The 16,551-nt window shown below is 36.9% G+C and overlaps 1 protein-coding gene across 1 annotated transcript in view; it reads left to right on the forward strand.

Moving 5' to 3' along the window:
• The first annotated feature begins 828 nt into the window (after nt 1–828).
• Nucleotides 829–16,551, forward strand: part of LOC102864780 (taste receptor type 2 member 1-like) — a 126,079-nt gene continuing 110,356 nt past the window's right edge. Inside the window, exons 1-2 of the mRNA XM_006895125.1 lie at nt 829–869; nt 4,120–4,746. Of these exons, the coding sequence (XP_006895187.1) occupies nt 829–869; nt 4,120–4,746 (668 nt within the window). The remainder of the gene's footprint in view (nt 870–4,119; nt 4,747–16,551) is intronic.

The raw sequence follows: 16,551 nt of genomic DNA on the forward strand, positions 1-16,551 counted from the left end.
CCTGATCCAGCCCATGGTCTTCTCAATTATTTGTTATGCTTCAGAGAAGTGGGCAATGATTATGGATGACAGAAGAATTGATGCCATCAAGTTTTTATGCTAGAGAAGAGTCTTGAACATACCATGGACTGTCAAGAAAACAAATAGGTCTGTTTTGGAGATGGTGAAACCAAGTATCTCCTTGAAGGTTAGGATTTTGAAGCTCCAACTCACTTACTCTGGGCACATTGTCAGGAGAGATCAGTTCTTGGAGAAGGACGTCATCTTCTGAAGGGTAGATGGACAGCCCCGAATAGGAAGACCCTGGATGAGATAGATGGATACAGTAACTGGGGCAATTGGGGTCAGTGTGTCAGAGTTAGTGAGACTGGCGCAGGACGGGGAAGAGTTCAGAGCTACTGTACTGACAAAGGGTCGCTATATATCACAGGTGATTCAATGGCACATAACAACAATAACATACCATGACAGGTTTGGAAGCAGGAGTGGCATACATTTCCTAAACAAGATGCCTCCAGAAACTATGAACTTTGATAAATGTTAATAGTTGTAGAGGGCCTTCAGGCCTTTTGTTCAGAGGGTCACTATGAATCATGCTCGATTTAAAGGCCATCGACAACAGCATTGACAAAATAGGGTCTTTAGCATTTTAATGATGATTGGATAGAGGTTTAGAAAGATTCCAGAATGGATCTCAATTTGTGGGATTTTAAATTGAATTTTATATGTTATCATTTACTCAAGTACCTACTACCTTACTTTGGGCATTTTTCTCAGGAGAAACAAATCCTTAGATAAATCAATGAAGAGAGAAGTACCTTCGAAAACATGGACTTGTACAGTGATTACCATAATGGACTTGTTGTCAAGTACTATAGAGTGGGAACCAACCCATTGCTGACCCTCTGGTGGTTTTTCAGAAGCAGTAACTGCATGAGAGGATATTTCCCATCATTTTCCCGCTCAGCACCTGGTGCCTTCAAACCATATGTCTTCAGGGATTCAGTGCAGCTTCTTGCCACTAAACCACCAGTGCTCCTTGGACTTGAGCAGGACAGAAATCACAAGGATGGCACAGAATGGTACAAAGATAAGATCTTTTGTTGTTCATTGGGTTGCTATGAGTTACAATTGACAATATGGTATCTGACAACAACAACAATAAATACCAGATATTGTTGTTGTTGTTGTTGTTATGTGCCATCAAGTGGCCTGTGACTCATAGCCACCCTATGTACAAGAGCCCTAAAACTTGCTCTATTCTGTGCCAACCTCATTGTCTCCAACACACCTCTTCCCATTACCTCAGTCACTGAGCCGATCCGTATCATCGATAGTCTTCCTCTCCTACGCTGTCCCTCTACTCTCCCCAACATGATGTCCCTCTCTAAGGACTGGTCCCTTATTGCAACAAGCCCAAAATATGTCAGACAAAACTTCAGAATCCTTGACTCCAAGGAGTAGCTCAATTTAACCCTCTACAGGACAAATCTGTTTGTTCTCCTAGCAGTCCACGGTATATTTAATACTCTTCTCCAGCACCATAGCTCAAAGGCATCAATTATCTTTCTATCATCCCTAGTCACTGTCCAGCTCTCCGATGCATAGCACACAATTGGGAAGACTGTAGCTCAGATCAGGCACACCTTAGTCCCCAGCTTGATGTTGTTGCACTTCAATATTCTGGAGAAGTCCCTGACAGCTGACTTTCCCAATGCAATTCATCTCTTGATTTCCTGGCTGCTGTTACCAAGAGTGTTGACTGTGGAGCCAAGTAAATGAAAACTATTAATTACCATCCATATTGATGCTGCTGATTGGCTCTCTTTGTTTCTTGATGTTGAGTATCAATCCATATTGAAGGCTGTAGTCCTTAACCTTCTGCAGTAAGCAATTCAAGTCCTCTTCCATTTCAGGAATAAGGGTTGTGTCATCTGCCTAACACAGGTTGTTGATGAATCTTCCACCAATCCTAATGCCACATTCCTCCTTATATGGCCTAGCATCCCAGATGATCTGTTCTGAATACAGATTGAAACGATATGAAGATAGAACAACTCCATGGTGGACCCCCTTCATGATTTTGAACCATGTAGTATCTCCTTGCTCTGTTCTGATGATTGCTTCTTGGTCCAAGTATAGGTTTCGCATAAGCACAATCAAATGTTCTCAGATTTCCATTCTTCCCAATATCAGCCACAATTTGTTGTGATCCACACAATCAAAAGCCTTTGCATAGTCAATGAAACACAGATAGACATTTATCTGGTTCTCTCTGCTTTCTGCCAAGGTCCATCTAACATTAGCTATAATATACCTAGTACCGTGACCTCTTCTAAATCCAGCCTGCACACCTGGCAGTTCTCTGTAGACATATTGCTCCAGTTGTTTTTTAGATAATTTTCAGCAGAATCTTGCTTGCATGTGATATCAATGACACTGTTCAATAATTTCCGCACTCTGTTGGGTCACCTTTTTGGGAATGGGAACAAATATCGTACTCTTCCAGTCAGTTGGACAGCTTGCTGTCCTCCAGATTTCTTGGAACAACTTAGTGAGCACATCCAGGGCAGCATCCATTTGTTGAAATATATCAATTGGTATGCCATCAACTCCTGAGAACTAGAACTAGAACTCCTTCCTGAGAAAGGGAACTAGGTTTAGAAAAACATGTTATGAGTGCATATTTTAACTTAGCAAATCAGAAGTTCTAAGGGATATTCATGAGTAAGTTGACTTATATCAAAATAAGTATATTGAAGTTTCCTAGAAAATTACTCTTATAGCCAATTGTTTCAATTTTCCTCCTCATTTTCTACACATTAGATTTACTTTACACTCACTTTATAATACTCTTCTTTTGAACAAAGTATCACACATCTATGAAGACAGCTGTATCCAATTGGAGTTGGCCAATGCCCTGATCTCTTTTTAGATTAAGTAAGCTTGGTGGTTTAGCTTCTTTTTCTGTGTCTTGGTGACTTGGGAATTCTCCTCAGCATACGCCATTGTCTTAATTTTGTGAGACATAAAATTGAAGCAAAATCTGGGACACATTAGAGCAAACACCATTAGACATCTGATTTATATAATGCCTAACAAATGATACCTTACTTTGTTGTATAACCATGATTTGTGCAAAAGAAATTTAATTTTAGAAGGCAATTGTGCATTCACTGGTACAATCCTTACCTCCCATGATTGCTCCTCAGGCGCATCTCAGACATCTATAAGAGGAGGATTGCATGTTGCTGTTATGCTGAATAAGTTTTCGCAGAGATTATAGTCTAAGAAAGAATAGGAAGAAAGCCTTGCCAATCAACTTAAAAAAAACTCAGCCACTTAGCATACTCAGTCTTATAAACACACATACTGTATAAGATTATTGTTGTAGAACAAATGTAAGAATCCAAGTTGGGGAGAGTGGAGAAGAGGAGTGAGGGTGGGTGGGGAGGGGGACTTAATCATAGGGTTGCACATTTTGATGGGTAGCTAGACGGATGGGTATATGAAAGGGGAATGATCCATTGTGAAAAACAACGCATATGAACTTTGTAAGTAAACCCATATTTTAAAAAATCAGCCAATTAAAACTCTGTATGTTAAAACTATTCTTCAATTAGAGGAGTAGAGCAAGACCATGAGGCATTGCATTCCATTGCCCCTGCGGTCACTAAGAGTCAAATCCATTGACATTGGCCAATAATCGATCATATCCACCACAAACAATCTTTTTTCTTCAAGATAGAAAGGAAAGATGGCTGGGCTCAAGATGATAATCCTATGAACAAACCATCACCGTATTCATGTGACAGTGTCTAATTCCACTATTTGCTTGTGATGACATAGAATGCTAGCAGACCTGGAAACAAAAATGCAAACTTGTCACCAAGTAACAAATTCCTGTATGAGTGTCTCTATTTTATTTGAATTCCTCAAAGCTAAACAAATACCTTGTCATAGAAATAATGCTCCCTACCTTCGTGCCCGGGCTCTGTCTTCCTCACATTACAGAAGGTTATTGCTCCAGTTCAACAAAGTAGATGCCTAGATCGTCCAGGCTAGCATAAAATCTATATCACTTTTCAAATTAATTTTTATTTTGTTTCTCTTTTTCAGGATGTTAGATGTGCAACTTTTTCTCTGCCTTCTGCTATCAGTGGCACAACTGCTTAGTGGTATTTTAGCCAACGGGATCATTTTAGCTGGGAATGGTATAGACTTGGTCAAGAGAAAGATGTGGAACTCCCTGAGTCTCCTTCTCTCCTGCCTAGCCATTGTTCGGATTATAATACAGGTGTTATTTTTCTACATGGCGTTGGCTTTTCTCTCCTTGGTAGAATTTCCTATGGTAGAGAGATATTTTGTTGTCTGTATGTTCATTGAAGAATTGGGACTCTGGTTTGCCACATGGTTAGGTGTTTTCTACTGTGCAAAGATCGCCAACATTTCCCACCCAATATTCTTCTGGCTGAAGAGAAGGATTTCCAAGCTTGTACCCTGGCTGATCCTGGGGTCCGTGCTGTATGCATCTGTCATTTTAATTGGACACAGCCAACATACATCGAAAATTTTTAAACAAATATTACTGAGTTTTCTCTCAAATAATGGCACAAATCAGAACAAACAAGACTTTGCTTATCCATACACTATTTTTATCATTGGATTGTCCCTGCCGTTGTTTATTTTCCTTACAGCTGTGTTGCTCCTTGTTATCTCTCTCGGGAGACATACAAGGCAGATGAGGTTCATGGGTAATGGGAAGAATCCAAGCAGGAGCATTCCTCTCAGTGCCGTACTGTCCATCTTGTCCTTCCTCATACTCTACCTCTCTCACTATGTGGCTGGAATGGTGTTCGTATTTCAGATCCTTCATGAAGGAAACCTTATCTTCCAACGCTTCTTCTTCTTGGTTGGGACATACCCTGCAGCCCACTCTATCATCTTAATTCTGGGAAACCCTCAACTGAAAAAAAATATACAGATGCTCTTTCTTTACGGGAGGCATCATCCATGAGTGAGGACACTGATCCATCTCAGAGACTCAGGAAGCTAGTGGTGACCACGCTTGCATATATACGGCCAAGGGAAAGAGTCTGCTATTTTAAGAATGAATGGCTTGAGACAGTCTTTTGGAATTGGGCTTTTTAAAAGGTTGGACTGACATTTTTTCTAAACAATGCTTAATTCTGTAGCTGATGTGTCAATGAACTTGCTGGGATAAACTTGGAGTTTTGTAAGGTGCTACCCCTGGGACCAGGAAATTACCACTCTATGTGAATCTACATTCATCTAAATATAATAATGAAAGAATATAGGAGACAATTTTGGACTTGTTGTGTAGAACAGACACTTATAGAAGAACAGTGACAACTGAGAAAAGTCTCCAGGGGTTCATCTGAGTCCAATGGATCATTCATTCATTTCTTATCCATTGTTATTTGCAGTTGAGTTGCTGCGACTCATGTTGATCGTATATACAATAGAACCAGTGTTGACAGTCTTACAGTCATTGTGATCTCATTCTTAAAATGTCATTGTTGTAACATTGTATATTGTAAGTGTCTTTTATGCTAAGCTCTAACACACTTACTTTGAGCATATTTCCAGGAGAGGCCAGTCCTTGGAGAAAGACATATTTTAAAAGGTGGAGGGATAACACAGGAGAGGAAGATCCTGGAAAAGATGAATTGACACAGTGATGAGGGTAATAGAGGCAGGTGTGTCTGGGACAGTGAGATTGGCTCAAGATAGGACAGGATTCAGAGTTCTTGCACATAGGAATGCTATGAGTCACAGGTGATTTGATGGCATATAACAACAGCAGCAACAACAACAACAATTCTAAGCTGAGTTTTCTCTTAACCATATAGTAGATTATTCTCTTACACACATTATTGCTCCGTGGTGATCTAGGTGGTTTAATTTGTAAATATTTTGAGTTGGTAAAACTTTGCCCCACATACTTTGAACATGCTATCAGAAGGAAAGAGTCCAGGATGAAGGACATTATTATCCTTTGTAAAATAAAAGGTGAGTGAAAAAGAAGACCCTTACTAAGATGGATTGGCACAATGACTATAAAAATGGACTTGAACCTTGTAGGAGATCATGGAGATGGTACACAATGCGACAAGATTTTCACAGGGTCCTTATAAGTCATAGTCAACTTGACAGTACCTAATAACAACAAAAATTAAATCTTTATATGCATCAAAAGGCTTCTCCAAAAGAGTAAAAAGAGCACATACAGGGAAATCTATTTGGCGATGACAGAGCTGAAAAGAGACTCAGCCCTAAAATTTTTAGAAAACTCCGACACCTCAACAATAAATAGACAAATATACAAATAATTAAAAATTGATCACAGGACATGATTAAACACTTTACCAAAGAAGATATTCAGATAACTTAAAAACACTTGAAGAGTAATGTCTAACAGAATGACAGACATCAGAATAGCAATAAGTTATTAACTCATACCAGAAACAATAGTAAAGTTCAAAAAGACAGCAATGGGACATATACAGTCTTAAGGTTATGGAGAGAACTCTCATACACTGTTGATGGGAGTATAAAATGTTGCAACAATTACTGGAAACAGTGTGGCATTTTCTGAGAAAGTTGGGACTAGAAATAGCAATTGACCCATGAATCCCAATAGTGGGTATAGATCCCAGAGTAAAAAGAGCAGTGACAAAAACTAACAAACACACTCCACCTGTTTTTTTTTAGCATTACTTATATCAGTAAAGGGTTGGAACCACCCTGCATATCCATCTACAGATGAATAGCTAGAGAAACTGTTGTGTACTCATCCAGTTGAGTACTAAAAAATATACAAAAGGCGAAGAATTCATGAAACACCGCACAACATGAACAAATCTACAACAAATTTTGCTGAACGACATAGACCAGTCACAAAAAGATAATTATTGTAGAAGAGTACTGTTATTAAAACTAAGGAAGCATGTGATACCAATCTTAAAAGGATAAGAGGAAAAGAAATGGAATGAAAAATAACAAATAAGTTGAGTGATGGGAAAGCCAATCTAAAGAATGCATTGATAATATATTGTAATCAAGCATATTAAACAATGACAATGTTGAAAACAAAATTTTTGTGAATGATTACTTACTCAGACATCTTCTCAATATTAGCCATATTTTGTTATAATCCACACAGTAAAATGCCTTTACATAGTCATTAAAACATAAACAGACATACTTATGGTATTCTCAGCTTTCCATCTGACACCAGAAATGATATCCCTGGTTCGACAGCCTCTTGTGAACATAGGAAGCATTTGACATTTGAATCATTTTATATTTAATAAAATTATAGCTAACACTAAACAGAAATCCCAGTATACTTAGTATTGATCATGCAAAGCCTAGAACAAGAAATTATTGTGTAAACGAAGAAAGAGGATACTGCATGGTTTACAAGCAAGAAAAGTGAGTGTGAGAGCTGAATCCTTTCTTCAAACATATTAAATCAGTATGCATGGCAAATTATTCAAGAATTTGGGCTTTATAAAGACAAATGTGAAGTTAAAATTAGAATAAAACTTATCAGCAACTTGTATTATGTAAAGGATACAAGCTTGCTTGTTGAAAGTGAGGAGGACCTGAGGACTTTGCTGATAAAGTTTCAACTACTAAAGCCTCAACATGATCTACATCTCAACATTAAGGAAACCAAAATCTTCATCACTAGGCTAATGGACAACATTATGATAAATGAAGGGAAGTTTTAAGGTGTCAGTGATCCAGAATCAGCACCTTCCATACCATCAGTCAGAAAATCAAAGGATGTTTTGCATTGGTGAAATCTACTTGATAAGAACATTCCAAGGGACTAATGAACAGTGATGTCAGTTTAAAGACTAAAGTGTACCTGATTCAAGCCATGGTCTTCTCAATTTTCATATTTCTAAAGCTAAACAGTAAATTAAGTTGGCAGAAGAGTTGATTTCTTTGAGTTGTGGTACTGGAGAAGAATACCAAACATCTCATGGAATGCCAAAGAACAAATAAATTTATCTTGGATAAAATGTAGCTAAAGTATTCCTTAGAGGCAAGGGCGATGAAGTTTGTTTCACATGCTTTGAGAATGTGTCAGGAGGGATGAATCCATGGAAAAAGACATCATTTTTGGAATGGTGGAAGATACTTGAAAGAGCAGAATTTACTTAACAAGGTGGATCAACATAGTAACCTTTGCAATGGACTTGAGTTATCAGGAATAGAGTGGCACGGTAGTAGGTGAAGTTCAGAACAACTGTTCATAGAGTTGCTGTGAGTTGTATTTGACTCAAGAGCACCTCACAACAATGGCAACAACAATATTATTTGTAAACTTTCACTCAAAAATGTATAATATTTATAATATAACTGGTCTTCACATTGCAAAAATCACAGGGAAATTGTCATTTCATGAAATGTCATTTTAATGCGTCATAGTTAGGTGTGCTTGTTCTTTTCTAAATAATTCTAATAGAATATATTGTACTTGATAAAAAATAGTTTGGAAGTTGATTTTCAATAGTATATCATTTTACTTTTATGTACTCTTTTTTTTAGTTTTTTTTTTATTTTCTTTTACTACTTTTAATGAACATTTACAGAAATTTGAGATTTCCATTCATTCATTATTGCATTTTTTTCTTCCTGCCCCAGCCCCCAGTTCACTCTTCTATTTGAAAAATAAAAGAAAAAGTTCTTCCTTGGTATACAATCCAATGCCACCCCCTCCCCGAGTACACTCCACTATGCAACCTTCATTCCGGACTCTTCTCATAACCATAATACCCAATCATATATCACTTTTAAACTGTCCCTCCCTCATCTGTTTCAATGCAGTGCTCTTTTGATAAAATAATTTAAGCTGTTTCCATGTAAATATTTTCTATGAATTTTATATAAAGAAATGTGTATTTGAAAGTAAATAATGTCATGTCACAATGAATATCTATTGGATTATCTAGCCATGTGAAAGAACAGCATTGTTTTGTAATAACTAAAATAATGTTCAATTGTATTTTGATATCTATGTAAAAATTTTTATCAGTAGAAATAATTTTATGATCAGTTATTGTTAAGTTAAAAGAGAGCTTTTCACAACATTTATTCAGCAGACCAAATCTGGCTTAGTCACATTCATTATTGCCAATTCTGTAGAAATTTCCACAAGATGATTCTGGTTTTAAAATATCTTCTCAGTAATTTATTGAAAGTGCTATAATCATGTTATAAATGGATAAAAGGTGGATGGTTTACGAAATTGGTGTATATTCGTATCATATCTATTTGTATGCGCATACTGTTCTTGTTAGGTGCCATTGAGTTGAGTATTACTCATAGCAGCCTTATAAACCATAGATTCAACAGAATTGAACCCTGTGTTAGCCTGTGCCTCATCATTGCCTCTGACAATCTTGAGGAAATGGCTTCAGTCACTTTGCCAAACCACATCACTGAGGGCCTCTCTCTCTCTCACTGACCTTTCTAAGCATGGTATCCCTCTCTTAAGGAATAACATCTCCTAGCAACATAGCCAAAGTACGTCAGATGGAGCTTTATCATCATTGCCTCCCAGGAATATTCGGGTGATACTTTATCCAAAACCTGTTGGTTCTTTTGGTAGTTCATGGGATATTCAGTGCTCTTCTCCAACATCATATCTCAAAGGCATCAATTCTTCTTCTCTCATTCTTATTCATTTCCCAGCTCTCATATCTATAGCTAATAATGGGAAAGAACATAGACTGAATCAGGCACATCTTCATTTTCAAACTGATGTAACTGATAATCAATAATTTAGAGATGTCATTGACAGAAAACTTGCCCAATGCAATATATTTCCCGATCTGACTTCACGTACAAAGGATGTTAATTGTGGATTTCAGTAAGATTGAAGTTTTTACTTTGGATCTCAGTAAGATGAAATTGTTGCTCCATATAAGCTTGGATTTATGAGGAGCAAAGTGTTATCAGGATTGGAGGAAGACTGATCAACAACCTATGTTATGCAGATGACACAACCTTGCTTGCTGAAAGTGAGGAGGAACTGTAGTGCTTGCTGCAGAGGGTCAAAGATTGTAGTCTTCAATATAGATTGACGCTCAACATCAAAAAGACAAAGATTCTCACCAGTGGGCCTATTGGCACAATTACAGCTTACTTGGCACCAGCAGTCAGAAAATTAAAAAAAAAAATAAGTGCATGGGGAAAATCTGCTGTCAGACACCTCTCCAGAGTACTGAAAAGCAATGATGTCAGTCTAGAGACTAAGATATATCGATTCCAGGCCATGTTCTTCACAATTGTTTGCTATGCATCAAAGAGCTGGACAATGACTAAGGATAACAGAAGAAGAATTGGTGCCTTTGAGTCGTGGTGCTGGAGAAGATTCTTCATACCATGGACCACCAAGAAAACAAGTAGGTCTGTCTTAGAGAGACTGAGATTATTTTTTTTTTCCTTTTAGGCTAGGATTTTGTGTGTGCCCAAGAGGGACTGGTCCTTGGAGAAGGATATCATACTCAGAAGGGTGGAGGGACAGTGCAGGAGAGGAAGATACCTGATGAGATAGACTGATTAAGTAACTGGGGCAAAGGGCTTAGATGTGTCAGAATCAGTGAGACTTAACTCAGGACAGGGCATGCTTCAGATTTGTTATACATGTCACAGGTGACTCAACGGCACTTAACAGCAACACAATAATTCATAATGAAATAGCAACAAGATGATCTTTGATATTTAGGTACACTCTTTGTCCAGAGATGAAAATTAAAATAGAAATTTATTTAACATACCATTTTAGAAGATTTTATGAGTTGCTTTTGCTTCTGTATTTAGTCTTTTACTTAGAAAATAATTCTGTTGTGATAAACTGCAATTAATGATTTTAGAGAGTGGATGCAATTACTGATTTTAGAGAGTGAATAAACTAAGTATACTCACATTTTGTACTGCAAGCATATACATAATTGATTTGTGAAAAGGTGAAAATTCAGTATTAGCAAAATTATTTGTGTTTCATTGATTTTTTAAAAAATTATTTACCTAAGTTTCCTTGCTTTGAAGGTAATTTCCCCCTTAATCAGGATCACTTTAATATCTAAAACATAATATTGCTTATGTTTTTAAAAATGTCACTAGATAGTAGTTTCTTATCAATAAAATTATGGCTTAGTGGTAAGAAATTGCTCAGCCAATGCAAATGTATGAGATTCAAATCTATCAGTTATTCTGTGGGAGAAAGATGGGCAATCTCCTCCCATGAGATTTTCTGTCTCTGAACACCCACTGGAATGTCAGCATGGATTACTTCCATCTCGATGGCAAGAAAACAACAAAAATAACAACAGGAAACCGATAAAATAAGTTCTTAACTTCTATAATTTATAAGATACTGTTTCAGATGCAATTAAAATAATTTTAGATAATGTGACATGAGCCTTAAAGGAAAAATATCTTTGGAGAGTATAAAGTATGGAATTAAAAAAGCCTTTTCCTACTAAAATATGTAAAATGTGATATTTATGCTTACACAGGTTTGTTTTTTTCATAGTTACGTGCGATAAAATGACTAGTCTATTTCTAAAAGTACTGCACTAAGTATACTAAGTAATGAAATTTTCTTATTGCGTTAGGTGTCGTTAAGTCAGGCACGACTCATAGGAACCCTATGAACAAAAGAACTGAACCCTATTCTCTAACTATCATAATTTCTCTATGTTCATCAAGTTTCCAGAGCGTTGTTTGTTATGTGGTTTACAAAGTGGATGCCACTCCTGCTTCCAGACCTGAATCATTCTGGGAGCTCCACCAAACAATGTCCATGATAGGTATCCATCATGGTGTTTGACACACCACTTGCACAGCGTTCAATACACAGTAAGCCCAAATTATCTCAGTATAGCAAATTGCCAGAACAGTGCTGTATCACTTAGATGAATGTTCATCCCAAATACACTCAAATCCAACCAGTAAATCCAATCAGCTCATACCTGATTTTGAAAGAGAAAAGAAGAAGAAAAAAAAAGCATCAAATAATCAACCAATCTGTCAACATATGACCCTTACCAAGAGAAGAGAAACCATCTTCCAGAATCCAACCTCTTCATACATGAGCCTCCAAACTGAAGTATGAAATATTAGTGGACATAATATGTTTCACTTCTAACAATTAATGACAATGCTCCTCATTCTTCCTTCTTGGAAACAATCAAGGAGGCTACACAAAATTTATTAGAAACAAGGTCAAAGTTCCTGGACTCTTCAGTCAACACATGAGAATTATGCTTAGCAGTGGATCGCCTTCCACAAATATTAAAATCTCAGCAACTGAGTGCCCAATGGAGGGTACTGTGTCTCTGAATTGGACTTGATTGTGTTTTATTTGTTTGTTATCAAAACTATTAATATAATCTATCCTTTAAGATATAGATAAGAAGTGAAGACATGTAGAACTCACCCTAAACATTTATATTTGATTTAGGGTATAAAGAATCACACAAACAAATATTCTCACCACTGGGCAATTGACAGCATTATGATAGATGGTGAAGAGATCGGTATTGTTAACAGCTTCAGCTTGCTTAGCTCCACAATCAACACTCTTGGTACCAGCAGCCAAGAAATCAAAAGACAAATTGTATTGGGAAAATCTGCTGTCAGGGACCTCTTCAGAATGCTGAAGAGCAACAGTACCAGTTTAAAGACTAAGGTGTGATTGATCCAAGCCATGGTCTTCACAATTACTTGCAAAACACCAAAGAACTGGAAACTAAGTAAGGATAATGGAAGAAGAATTGGTGTGTTTGAATTGTGGTGCTGAGGAAGATTATTGAACATTTATAATGGACTACTAAGATAAAAAGCAGTTTTGTTCTGCAAAAGGGTGAAACCAAGCTGCTCCTTGGAGGCAAAAATTTTGAAGCTCCATCTGATGTACTTTGGACATTTTGCAAGGAGGGACAAATCATTGGAGAGGGACATCATGCATGGAAGGGTGAAGGGAAAATGTAAGAGACCCTGTATAGGATGTATTGATTCAGGAACAGTGAAGATAGCTTAAAATAGAAAAGGGTTCAGAACTGTTGTACATAGGCTCACTATGAGTTGTAACTGACTCAAAAGCATATAATAATAAAAACGATCTCACCTCAGTAGCAGTGGCAACACTTTATAAGACAGCTAGCAATAAATATTGGAGAGGATATGGAGACATAGGAACTCTCATACAGTGCAGGTGAGACTGTAAAATGTACAACCACTCTGGAAAGCAGTTCGGCATTTCTTCAAAAGATGAACATAGAAATTCCATATATCCCAGCTATGCCATTGCTAGGAATATATGCTCTCTGCTCCCCCCAAAAAACAGAACTGAGACACAAATGGAGATTTGTAAACCAGTGTTCATAGCAGTGTCATTCACAGTACCAAGAACATAGAAATAGGACAAATTTCTACCAACAAACAAGTACATTGAGAAATTTGGAACATTCACATAATTGAATACTATAGAGGACCAAGATTTTAAATAGTACATAGGAAAGACTAGAGAGGATTATACAGAGTGAAGTAATTCAGGTTCATCTGGACAAATACTGCATAGGATCATTATTATAAAAACAGAAGGTTAAGTAGTAAGATGTGTATGGATATACTCAGATAGAAGGGATGGGACAGGGGTCTGAGGGTGAGGTGTCACAGAGTTTGTTGGGTGGAGGAAGGGGGTGAAGAAATTAGGAAAGATTCCATGAATATCTGAAAAGATAAGGTAATAAATAATGGCATAGTCTAGTGGTGATTAATTTTGATAAGACACAATGTATGGGAGTGATTATATGAAACATAATGTGAATGAATAAAAGACAAAATGAATTAAATAACTAAATTATAATAACAAAAAAGACCCCAACTTATAACAATTTCTTTTCTAACTGGCAATTTTTGTTTGCTTAGATAAGCTATAAAGTCTCAGGATTTATAGTTATAATTTTTTAATGGAAGGCTACTTAGAACATATTCTTTATTCTTTTATTTTGGTTCCTGTAGAAGTTTTCTGTTTAAAACAGCTCTCAAATTGTTTAAAGGGGTTTTATGGGTAGTGTTATTTAGTTTTGTTTTATTTTTAACCACGTGATGCATTTCTGTGATTCTCTTTCAAATGAATATTCAAATGAATATTTTTGTTTAGTGTTTTATGAGATCATTGTTTTTCAGTGCTGTATAAAATTATATGGAGTGGATATATGACAGTTTCTCTATCCATTTGTTTGTTTATGGACACTTATGGCGGCTTCCATATCTTTGCTATTGTGAATTAGGCTGCACTAAACAGTCTTGTCTTTTCTTTCAGTTATTTATTTTGAATCAGAGTTTGTAGATTATATGACTTTTTCATTCATAATACATTTTGTTTTATAACATTCTAATTACAGTTTCACGGATCATAAACATTTTATTTTATAACATTAATTATCATTGATTAATATTATTAATTATAATGTCTAATGTCAACCCCCCTTGGAAGGAGGAGTGGCATCCACTTCCATAAAAGCTTGCCTCCGGAAACCCTATGAACCTGGAGAGAGGATGAAAGGCACCCAAGCATCAAGGACTCTCCTTCATAGGGTCGCTATGAGTCGCCTGCGACTCGACGGCACTTAACAACAACAAACACAGGGGTGTTTATATCTATTTGTGTCAGAGCTCTGATTTATTTAGAATATATTTCAATTAGTACGATGTCTGGATCAAAAGTTGTTTTGGTTTTGTGTGTGTGTGTGTGTGTGTGTGTTTTTTATAACAGCATTATTCAGAATAGCAAGAACATGGAAATAGTCTAAATGTTCACCCATAACTGAATGTATTTCAGAACTGTGGTACATTCACATGATAGAATACTACACAACACTCAGAAACAACTATTTCAAAGATGACTACATACTTTGAGAGAGACTGGAGAGAATTATGCTGATTGATCTAACTCAGTCTCATAAGAACAAATACTGCATAAAACCATTATTGTACAAATAGAAAGGAAATTTGTAAAATATGCATAGGAGCTTATGGAGGGGAAAGGGTGAAAACAGAGGGCTGAGGATGGGCGAGGTGGAAGGAATCATGGGATCACACAATTTGGTGCATGAAAGAAAAGAGTAAAGGGAATGGAAAATATCAGGCAGAGATCTAATACTATGAGGTAATGGTAGCCATAGTCCAATAGGAATTAATTTTACAAAGCACAATGAATAGGAATGAGTGTAAGAAACACAATGTGAATGAAGAATGGTGTGAAATACAATGTATATAAATTTTGTATGCACACCAATATGAAATAAAAATTAAAATGTAAAAAGATGACAGTCTTCAACAAAAAATACCACCTCAATATCAAGAAAATAAAATTTCTCACCACTGGACTGATTGGTAGCATCAGGGTGGATGGGGAAAAGTTTGAAACTGTCAATAATTTCATCTTACTTGGATTCACAATCAGTACACGTGGTACCAGCAGTCGGGAGATAAGAAGATGTTTGCATTAAGAGAGTCTACATTGAGGAACCTTTCCAAATTATTGAGGGACAAAGATGTTAGTTTAAGAAATAAGGTGTGCCTGATTCAGGCCGTGGTCTTTTCAATCACTTGCTATGCATTTACAAACTGGACAATGAATAAGGATAAGAGAAGAAGAACTGATGTCTTTGTACTGTGGTGTTAGAGAAGAGCACTGAACACACTATGGACTGCCAAAAGAACAAACTACTATATCCTGGAAAAGGTACAATCAAAGTGTTCCTTGGAGGTTAAAATAGCAAAGCACCATTTCACAAACTTTGCCCATATTGTAAGGGGAGGCTATTCCTTGGAAAGGGGCATCATGTTTGGAAAGGAAGAAAGTTGGCAAAAGGAAGAATGACACAATGCCTACTGTGTCACTGTGGATAGATGAATTGTCACAATGACTACTGTGATGGGATTGACTACATAAAAAATGATGAGGATGGCACAGGACAGGACAGGGTTCAGATATGTTTCTCATAGAGTTGCTACAAGTCATATGCGACTCAGTATCACCTAACAGAAAAAATCTTTGGGGCTCTAGTGGCTTAGTGGTAAGGAGTTGTGCTGTAAACATAAAGATGTGTGGTTCTAATCCACCAGCCACTCTTCAGGAAAAAGATGAGAGACTTACTGCCACTGAAAACCCACGGGAGGGTCAGCTATGGCTCCGTTCTGACAACAACCTTTGCTGTCAAAGGTAGAGATACTAGTTACCAAGTTACTGTGGTGGACCAGACAGAGGAGAGTCATGTCTAAGCCTACAGTTGAGTAAATGGACATGAGAGAAATAGAGGAAACTAAGATAAATTTGGGAGGCAGAACTGAAGGGTTGGGAATAGTTTACATGTGGGAGCAAGGGGAGAAAAATAGCAATCAAGTCTGAGAATAATGCTGATTTTTATTTAAAGTGGCCAATAGTATGTCTTTTTAAATGCTATGTGTATTTTAAAGATGTTGCTGTTGTTATGT

The sequence above is a fragment of the Elephantulus edwardii genome, unplaced genomic scaffold, assembly GCF_000299155.1.
Source record: "Elephantulus edwardii isolate Elephantulus edwardi_28Jun2011 unplaced genomic scaffold, EleEdw1.0 scaffold00159, whole genome shotgun sequence".
NCBI classification, from domain to species: domain Eukaryota; kingdom Metazoa; phylum Chordata; class Mammalia; order Macroscelidea; family Macroscelididae; genus Elephantulus; species Elephantulus edwardii.